Source organism: Phaethon lepturus, unplaced genomic scaffold (genome assembly GCF_000687285.1).
Source record: "Phaethon lepturus isolate BGI_N335 unplaced genomic scaffold, ASM68728v1 scaffold22197, whole genome shotgun sequence".
In the NCBI taxonomy this organism is placed as follows: Eukaryota; Metazoa; Chordata; class Aves; order Phaethontiformes; family Phaethontidae; genus Phaethon; species Phaethon lepturus.
The window spans coordinates 1-10,565 of record NW_010551441.1 but is presented as its reverse complement, the minus strand read 5'-3'; the positions used below and the strand labels follow the sequence as shown (position 1 = coordinate 10,565).

Genomic DNA, 10,565 nt, shown 5'->3' with positions numbered 1-10,565 from the left:
TTCAGTATGACTGGGTGTTTTACCCAAATTAACACTCTTTCTACCTGTGCATACCTCTACAGCATTTTGTCTGTAACCAGGCTCAATAACTTCACACATGGCCAGAGAACCACACAATACCTGAAATCTGTCATAGGTAGTGAATGGTGCATTGAATTGAAATTCAGAATTAAATTAGTCAGTCCTTACTTACTTTCCTGCACTGCTATTCTCTTTTTGGGTATCTATCTGCTTCACTCCCACTTTTGATAAACACTTAAAGAACCATTCAGTAAAAGCATGTGGCTGAAGAAGGAACAGGAACCAGCAGCTGCCTGCCCTCCATTACATCTGGAGGAGTTTGTTGTCATGTGTCTGGTGTCTAGTTCCATGAAGCAGTTAATTCTGAGTATTTTTACAGCTTTGAATGAACAGTGTTAATTCTTATCCTTGATGATTTAAAAAAAAATACTGTGAAGGAACTTTGGCTCTTATCCAGATCTAATTTCCAACTAAGTAATTTTAAAACTAAATGGTCTTCCTGGATATTCCATTTCATATGCTATTTGACTATGGCTGTACCTGTACCTTGTTACTAAAGGCATTCGTGTCAAATGAAAGGGCCTTACCAGTAGAGAGTTGGGTTTAGGTAAAATGGGATTTTTTTAATTATTTTTTTTAATCACTATTATCAAAAGCAGAGATGTGAATTTTAATGACCACATCTGGTAAAGTAGGTATTATACAGGGAGAAATATAGTTAATAACTTTATTACATTATCCTAAACCAAAAACCATTCAGTGTCACCACTTCCGCATAAGGGAATACACCTAGTACATGCTTACATGGTCTAGGCCCAGTAAATTGGGCTGCTTCATTTTGAGGAATAAAGTTGTAATGGGGACACATACATGCAACCACACTCACCCAAAGCAGGTATAATCAATCAAGTTAAATTTAAGACTGATTCTACAAGCTAAATACAATATTTCATCATAATGAAACAGCTGTCATTTATTGTGATTCAATTAAAATGAAATTTATTTGTATTACTCTCTCTCTGTATGTGAGCATACTTTGCTGTAGCATGTTGTGAGCATACTTCTGCTGTTTTGAACGTTTGTTTAGAAAGTGCCCTTCCAGAGGACCCTGTTCACTGCTGCACTTTGGGGAAAGAAAAAATAAACTGCCTATCAAACTTTCTATCTTTCTGTTATTGAACTTCAGTTAAAACCTTTCCAAAGGATCAAGCTGGTGCACTTCTAAAGACTGACTTTCTGGTTTATAAGCCCATTCTTTGCTTACTGCCCTACATACCAGTGGCCACTAGTGGACTGGTCTGTGGTCACAGAGAACCTTATGTGCAGCATCTAGCAAGACAACACCTGAGTACTTTGCACCAGGAAAAAACACTGAGCTGAGAGAGAAAAAATTCACATGCAAGCTTGTACATGCTCATATTTCCTTGGAAACTTATAGTTGAATAGATGGAACTTTAACAAAAGAGACAATGGAAAAACTGGTGTTCATAATTAAAAGCAGCATGTTCTTTCTGCTTCTGAGAAAGAGGAAGAATAAAATCCTACATAAGGCTGTTTCTAAAATGGGAACTGAGGAACAATAAGATATGTGCTACTTACCTCAATCCCTGTTACGGGGTTGAATTCCTTGGATGATTCTGTGCAACTGTTTAAAAACATATACATAACTCTTCTCTGAACTATAGAGCAAAGTGATTTGGTACCTTTAACCTATTTAAGTCTGAGGCTTTCATAAGCTTCTAAAAAAAGTGCTTCTGCATTGTGTTTTCATTTCTGCTTAACCATGTGGTACCAGTTTTGTTTCTCCTTCAGTGATGTAGCAGTCCTCCATGAAGTAGAGAAAAATATTTAATGGCTGGTTGAAACAACACTGCTGTTCTCCTTTTGATGCTCCAGCTTATGAAAACTATAAAATTTACTGTAGCACCATGAGAAAAGGCAGCTCTGTAGTGCCTAGATCCACCTTCCCATTGTGCTCAAAGATGCCACCGACAGCCCAAGTGATGCTACCGTCAGGGTTGTGGAAGCTTGCCACACTGTCTCCTTTGTTGTTAATTTCTAAGAATAAGCCATGTTTGTGAAGAAAAATGCTGTAGAATGATAAAGGAGTCACCTGTTTTAGAAAAAGAAACACACAGTGTTACCACTTCATTCAAGGGTGTGGGGGGAAGTGTATGATTAGAAAGAAAAGGCAATGCTAATCTCTTCCTTTCCAGATGTTGCTCTAGTTGGGTTCAGCTGTCACTTGGCCTTTTGATAATATCCACCAGACTGTGTCTAAAGCTGGCAGTCCAGTAATCACTTGCTAATCTTAAAGTACAGTCAGTGCCTGCTTGCTCAAGAAGGTGTGTTTGAATTTATTCCAAACAGCCAAAAGCCCCATTTTCTAAAAACGGGAATAAGGAGGACTTGATGGAACACCACTGAATCACCCACTTCAGTGTGTTTCTTGTGCAAGGTCTAAGGAAAAGGCAGCATGGTTCCTAGAAAAAGTAGCATGGTTGATTGTAACCAGCTCTGTGACTCTTCCTTGGCAAGAACACCTTTGCAGAGTTTGATTCCTATAGCAAAACCCTCATATTTTGTGTAAAGGGTTCTTCACCTGCCTTGACAATATCACATTGCTACAAATGGCTGAGAGCTTGCAACTCTGGACTACTTTTGCCAGTACTGATTTTCCTACTTTATAAATGGGTTCTCAGTATTACCACAGCAGTAAAACAGCTGTGTTTTAATATGGAAAAAAGAAACCACTCCTCAAATGTTCCAGAAAAATCAAAGTTAGTATGTGTTAGCATGCTGTCTGGTAAAGATGAAGCAGTTGTCTCTTGCATTTCCCGATGAAGAATAACAAGTTCTTTCATACTTAAAAAAATCAACATTTTTGTGACACCCATAGTTGACACTGTAGTATTAAAGTTACCTTTGCAATAAATCTCTTCAGGAATGGATATGGTCCTGAGGCATCCAGAAAAGGAGAAAAGAAAGTAGGAAAGTGAGTAGTAGATATTCCAACTCTGTATAAGCCTATGATGTTTGATAATCTGATGTTGTCTGGATACCCAGGCAGGTTGTCCACAACTTCTTTTTTCCCCTGTATTAGCTCCACTCACTCAATAGCTGCAAAAAGGGAATTTTGTATATGAGTTATAGTGGCTGCTGCAAAATAGAGCAAGCTTAACAGCATGGAGGATCTATCATCTTGATTTGTGTAAGGGATTTTTCAAAATACAGAAAGGACTATGCAGGAAATAGTAAATGCAAAGAGGGATTAAACTTGAGTAATGAAGATTGCTCAAAAAACTCTTCTTTCTATGTGTACCCTCCCCCATTCTATTTTTTAAATCTATTCATACAAAATCTGCCTGTTAAATGAAAAGTAATATTAAATTTGGCTTTAGAACTTCCATGAAATAAAAAACTGTTAAAACACTGACTCCCTTTAAAATAGGAAAAATGGGGTGTTATGCTAATCATAATCAGGACACTTGTCCTCTGGAGTCTGTTGTAACTGCAATAATGGAGTCATCAGGATAACTGTAAATGAGTCTGAGGGAATTAGGGCCCAATATATCAGTAAATTGGTATAAAAAACATTTGTCAGTGGAAAAAGCAACTGTTAAGCTCTACCTAGAATTATCTAAAGCCTGTGACTCTCGCAATAGAAAAAAGACAATTTAGACTAAGTAAGTTTCCAATAGCAACCCTGTTTTAACTGCACATCTTCAGTTTACATTTTTAAAAAAGGAAAACCAGAAAAATATAAACATGAAAATCCTGTCTACAAATAATTGATTAAAAACATGTAGTATAAACTAACATGTAATATTTTATATCTAGGTGGAGGATGATGTTTAACATACTGTATGATTCTGCATATGCTGGTTTCTGCTATTAACATGTAATCTTCACGGGGAGACAGGGCAATCCCATTTGCCATGTACAAGCCACTGAGCACTGTCCTTCCTCTTCTTGTTACAGGGTCATAGGCCAAGAGGCGACCAAGACGGTTTATTTCCATTACCTTAATCAGTACATCTAATGAAAAACTAGGCTACCAAAATACCTGGTTTCAATTAGAACAGAAAATACTCAGAAGTTGTATTGACATGAATTAGATAAAAGCAGACTTTACAGAATGGCAGATGGCATCTTTACAAAAATAAGAAGCTCGCACCACTAAAGGATTCCGTTTGTCATTTCCTAGGCTGATCACAGCATTCTTGCAAAAACAGAGGAACATGGGGGTTATAAAGCCCAGAATTCAAAATATGTTATTCTGCAGTTCCTGCTTTAGCAAAATATTGAGGCCTATCAGGCTTCTGTGAAGAATTACAACTTCTTCAAATCAAATCGGAAAGCATTCACAAGTGTTTTGCTAAAGCAAGTAAACAGCTGACGTTTTACTTCGGATATGAAATAATTTGAGTTTCTCCTGCTAAAAATCTGCAAGGCAGCTTTGAATTATATAAACATAAGCCCGGTGAAGAGGAAACTGCCTTTATGTTTGTCATTTGTACTGGAACTCCTTGTTCAGTCTGAAATACTAAATGGCAAAGATGAGGTACTGCCAAACAATAATTCTGATTGATAGCTTTAAGAAACAGCGACACACAAGAGATTTCAACTAGTCTTTTTGGTTTTCCCCTTTAATAAGTTGGATCTTGATTCCCACCCCTTAAATTAAATGTATTTCCCTTCATGTGATTTTTTTTCTCCTTGCTTAATTTTATCCACAGTTTAAGTAGTAAAGATAAGACTCGGTGTAAACTTTATGTCTGTGACCTCACTGAATTTCAGCTTTACAAACAGACAGTTTGTTCTAGATAAAGTTTTACTCAAAGGCTATGACTAGACAGAAAAGATACCCCCAAGTACACCAGCAATTTGCTACCTTGCATTTACTGTGGTATAAGAGCACGCTTATAGACAGACACCAGGGAGAAACTAACGTGCTGAAAAAATCCAGACTTTGGTGTATCACGTAATGATTTTTTTGGGGTAGTCATACCCGGAGGTTTCTCCCCCCCCCGCCCAGAAGAGCAGCTACAGAATAGCACAGCCCATCCTCTGCCTCAGAGCTCGAACAGGCTGCGCTCATAGCATGCTTGGCTGAAACACACAAGCATAATCGAAACAAACTCTGTCTCTTCTGCAGCCTAATACACAGTGCTGCCAGCACAAAAATTAACACTTAACCTGCCTGAGCAAATGGCTGCAAAGACTACCTCATCTCACCTCATATTTGTGATGTCGTCTTTCCCACTTGCTACTTGAATCTGTAAAATAAATCCATTTTTTCTTTGATATTTCTAATCCACTTAGGAATTTGAAAGGCAGCCCATCCACACCTGGTTAATAAAAATGACTACTGATTAATATAAGCAAAAACCACCAAGCATTCAAAATTATTCAGATCCACATAAGCTTAAGATTTCAGACACTGCAGTCCCAAATCTCATAGCTAATGCTATCACTATCCTTAATTTGTCCCAAGCTAAAGTCCAAGCCCCAAATTACTTTCATTTGCAGGGAAATGTGTTCAGGTTGCAGCTCAACATAACACATACCAAACCAAAAGTGCCTGACAAATATAATTGCTTTTGTTTTCTTCTATTTTTGAAAGAAATCTTAAAAATATAAAGCCAGCAGGCTTTCAGTCAGCCCCAGTCCCCACACTCACTAGTACGGATCTCAACTGCTTAAAGTGCCATGATCTTCCACTTTACACATAAGCATGAGGACCAAACCCAAGACCAACCTACTTCCCCACTAACTGTAGTATCACCTTTTTCACCTGATAGCAGGAGGGTTTTCTCTCCTGTCCTTGGACTGACTTTGTACAGGCCTGAGTAAGAGTCCACCACAATCAAGTTACCATCCTGATCCATTTGGACTCCATGGGGCCAGCCACATTTTGGTTCATAGTCTGGAGCTCCTGAGATACAAATAGGAGGGTGTATAAGACCAGGAGATTGACAAAATGAAGATCCTGAAATGCAAAGGCTGAAAAGCTCTAAAGTATCATCCTTGAATAAATCAGATCCCTAAAAGCTTCCTTAAACTGTCTCTAGAAGTAACTTACAAAGGAAGGGACAGTATAACGTCAGTCTAGTCATCTCTGTTCCTTGTTACTTAAGAAAAAATTTGCTCCCAACCTTCAGAAAAAATCATCTCTACTCTGTTTTTGCAGAGAACTTTAAAGATGATGGAAGAACTGGTAGGATTACTAAATCTGTAAAACAAAATGGATTAGCTGCTGTTTAATTTATATCCCCCAAGTAAAAGATGGGAGGAAAAAAAATGTTTTTAGGAAAAATGTAACTAACTACTTTGCTTCAGCTAAGGGGCCCAATTTCCACAGGTCACATGAGAATCCAATAAGTCATCGTCAGGTAAAACTACAAAAACCAGATCTACCCTGTTTAGTATTATTATAGTGAATCATTTTCCTGAGAGCACTAAAATTATTAAAGCTTGACATCCCACAGTTTTGTAACCTAACGCCCTCTACTCCAAAATGCCCGTTCTCCCCCAGTACTCCAGAAAGCAAGGGACCACATCCATTACAGCCCACTGAAGCTGTAACCCATCAGTAACACAAGCTGACTGACTGACTGAACAGTTGAGTTCTGGTCTCACTCTGAATGGATTGATCATTTTGGTCTCATTTTTCATTTCTTAATTTCCACAGTCAATTCTTTACATAAGACTCAAAAAAATCCATTAATCTTTGAGAAAACCTTATAATGACTGATCCAAAACAAGAAAATAACCCTTCTCCTAGGACATTAAAATCCTAAGACAAAAAACCCAGGTGTGGTTTGTATTGTTTAAGCCACTAGAATAGTACCAGAAGTGTGTAAGTTTGCATTGAAGGACTAAGCACTTTTTTTGCTGGACACGTACTTAGCAGTTGCTTTCTCCTCTGCTTTTAAAACGCTTAGATTAACATGGCAAAAACCTCACAGGAAGTCTTCAAATCTTTTGATATTGTAATGTAACTCCAAAAACTTCTGTGTAGAGTTATCAAAGGAAAAACGCTAGCAGTGATTAAGCCCCACCTTTGAAAAATAGCATCCTCCTACCTTTTGACTAGTTCAGGCTCTGAAATAGTACAGTGCACATTACCAATCCTAGGCTTACTGTTCAACGAAACACACTTTTAGTGTAAAGTCTGTTAACTGCCTGGAAACACTTCTCTGATTTGTCTTTCATTTACATAGATTGAACTAGAGTAGACATTATTTTCTTAACATGTGACCTGCATTTTCACCCTAGCCTTGTTGACATTTAAAAACGTGCACTGTCACTTGGCAACAGGTGTTAAAAGATACTCTATAATATGCTACCTTTCTGTGCCAATATTGCTAAAAACCCCACAGATTCTGACTTTGTCTAATGAGCACTTACACCAGAGCAGACGAACAGATATAAAAGTGTCTAGCATCTGCTCACTCACATCTATGGAAAAATGTTATGAGCAAATAGGACAGATTCTCAAAGTATCAGCTGTCAGATCGAGATTAAAAGAATTGTCTAGGATTACTGGCATACAGAAAGCACCTGTTTATCCACAGGGAGAACTTCAGAGCCACTGTTCAATGCAACAACTTTGCCTGGGAAAAAGAGGCTGAACTTTTCTGTCATGAAATATCCTGGCATTCTAATACCTCCCAAGGCATGTTGGAAACAGCTGAAACTTCCGATCACATACCACGTTCTGTATTTAGAGAAATCTTAGACTTGTAATGCTATTTTCTATCATGCTACGCACTAGGCTATGATGCTATATTTAGATTTATATAGCTAGTGCAAGTGGGTTTTGCTCTAGACTTGTTGCATAGGTATTTGTAGTAAAGGGAAGGCAAAACAGAAGTGCTCTAATTACCTGTAATATCTTGTCTTATTCGTATGGAAAACAGCATTTACCTAAATCAGGCTACATCCCCACAACAATTACTACAACCTTCGTCATATTGTAGGATTTCATCTGACTGAATCGAGGCTCCTAAAACATCCTTAAATTCAGGGAAGATCCACAGTAGAATTAACACAATCAGGAAAAAGGAACCAATAGAGTATTTTATACAGCATCATGAAAGAAGTTAGATTTGGCAACACAGAGTATTTCCAGGGTTAGTCCTCATATTTAAAATATATTCTGCAAAACTCCAGTCGTGATTGCTATCCTTTCTGAAAGTTGTAGAGGGAAAGGTGGAGAACAAAAAGTGTGATAAAAAGACAATTTAAAATAGCATCTTTGAGGAAAGCAGGAAGGAAACAGCTTTGAGAAGACAGTTGCTAGGAATGGGTGCCTCAGTGCAAGGTGTTGCGCTAGGTCCCTTCCAGGCCTATGCTGCTACGACTGAAAACGCTCCTAATTTCAGCTTGCACAATGGCAAGCAAGAATGTTCGAGATGATCACCTCTCACCTTTGTAGCACACAACACAGGGCATCCTGGGCTACTGAATATTTTCTTGAAAAATACCAGAAAACTAGCACCAGCTGTAAGGGAGGGTGTCTGGACTGCCTGGCTCAAACTGCTCTGAACTGGGAGCTGCCTGCTTTTCTGTACTGGCTACTGCAGGAATATTTTATCCACTTAACACACTAAGAGGAAAACAATTCCTCCCAGAACAGGCAAGTCCCAAGTCCACAGCACTAAACCTGGGTCCTAAACAGAAGATCACAGTTCCTCTCCTCTATTTAGCTTGAATTTTCATCGCAGTCCCTACTTTGGTCACACTCTGGGTAAGAGAGTTGTTGGAAAGATGCAACACGTGCTACTCCTCACTGCTTCAGCCCTCTGCTTCCCACCATCTGTAAGGTTCCTGCACCTACCATTTTGCCACCTCACAGCTGCCAGACAACCGCGATGAATTATGTGTATAGGTAACAGGAGGTTTCATATTGCAGTGAAAAGTTCTTTCATATTCCAAGCTGCTGTAAAAATATGTTTTTGGTAACTATGCAAGTTTTAAAACAACATCATGTGGCTCCCACTTTGGCTCCATGTTGAGTAACAGCTTTTGAAACAAAAGCACATTGAACTCAGCAACTGAGCTCGAGCAGCAAATTAACACTGCTTCTGGAGACCTGAAACAGAGGAAAAACCAAGGCAAGCGTATCACTAGTTCTATGTCAAAAGCCCAAGCTTAGACTCACATTTGGAAGCATTCCCACAAAAATCTTTACTTGTTTTTGCATGCTACTTTTAAAGAATATGCCATTTTACACCTTTTAAAAATTATATTTTAATACAACTCCTATATATCACCAATTTGTGGGTCTGTGTTTTTTAATATAACAGTAGGACATTTGCTGTGTCCTTGGAGGCAGGAGATAACAAAATGTTCTGGAATATTTCCAGTGAAATGTTTAGAAATTTGAATATATGGAAGAACATTACAATTATCTTAATATTTTTGAGCAATCATTTAGCAAACATTCCTATTTTTCTTTCTCTGGAATTAAACTTCTTAAGTCTCCTCTTTTAACATCTTGACCAAGTAGATGTATACCGGTAGCAGATTTAAAACTTTACCCATTTGGAAGTTATCTATTTGCCTTCATCATTTGACAGTAAAAGACTCAGGACCTTTCAGTTGTCCTGTGGAGATTCTTTGTCCACTCTGAAGCTTTTTGTTCACTTGCAATGATCCAACTAAGGCTGGAAGCAGCTTTTCAAAACTGTTTTTTCTTACATCTTTTCAAAATTGTAAATAAGATGTAAGAAACATGACAACATTGGACTATAAAATTATTTGAAAATAGTAAGACTTTATTCCAGAAATACTACTAAAAGGTATTATCTTTTCAAAAATAATTTGTTAAAACTATGACTGTTTGTTAAAACTATTACTTCAAACTAAATTAACAATTCGGTGGAGCTTGCATGCCCAAGCTAAAAAGAATACAAACATTTTACTTTTTTTTTCTCCCCTGAAATCAACACAAACACAAAATTGTCATAATCCTGAGAGTTTTATTCCCTGTCGTTAGTCTGAGATCTACTAACAACCTTTCTACATGCATGTATGAATACTGCACTGGTCCGCATTGTTTTGCTTTAAACTCACCTGTTTAAAAAAGTTTTTATTTTCCAGAAACAGTTTCTCTTGCATGCGAGCTTAATGTTTGCTCCTGCACGAGGAACAGTATAGGGAAAGTTTTGAAAGCGCAAGTTATTTCCTGACAAAACCAAGTACGCTGCTGAACTTCAAAACTGCACAGGGGAATATACAGGAATGGTTCCGGATCCATGGGAGAAGGTATCACCTGCAGCCCAGGACACTTCCTTGGCTGTTTCTCTAAGAGTTGGTGTTGGGTTTGGGTTTTTTCCTAAGAAACCACTCGCCTGTGGGCTTTCCCGCCCAACTATGGCGAGACAGCGCCCACTGCGAGCCCGCAGCTCCGCTCCCTCTATGGCGGGAGCACCTCTGTGACAGAGAAAAGCCCCGCTCCGGCCCTGCCCGCCGTCATCCTGAGGTAAAACATGGCGACTCCGCATCCCTCGGCTGTCTCCGCTTCCCTCCATCGC

The 10,565-nt window shown here is 38.5% G+C and overlaps 1 protein-coding gene across 1 annotated transcript; it reads right to left on the bottom strand.

Moving 5' to 3' along the window:
• Nucleotides 1-1,936: 1,936 nt before the first annotated feature.
• On the bottom strand, nucleotides 1,937-10,535 carry LOC104623753 (adipocyte plasma membrane-associated protein-like). The gene is made up of 9 exons (XM_010290926.1): nucleotides 10,383-10,535; nucleotides 10,269-10,327; nucleotides 9,607-9,715; nucleotides 7,991-8,042; nucleotides 5,810-5,959; nucleotides 5,260-5,372; nucleotides 3,881-4,045; nucleotides 2,945-3,124; nucleotides 1,937-2,134 (listed from the first exon to the last, which is right to left on the bottom strand). Exons 1-9 carry the CDS (start codon nucleotides 10,533-10,535, stop codon nucleotides 1,937-1,939), a joined length of 1,179 nt encoding a protein of 392 aa, XP_010289228.1.
• Between the last annotated feature and the right edge of the window lie 30 nt (nucleotides 10,536-10,565).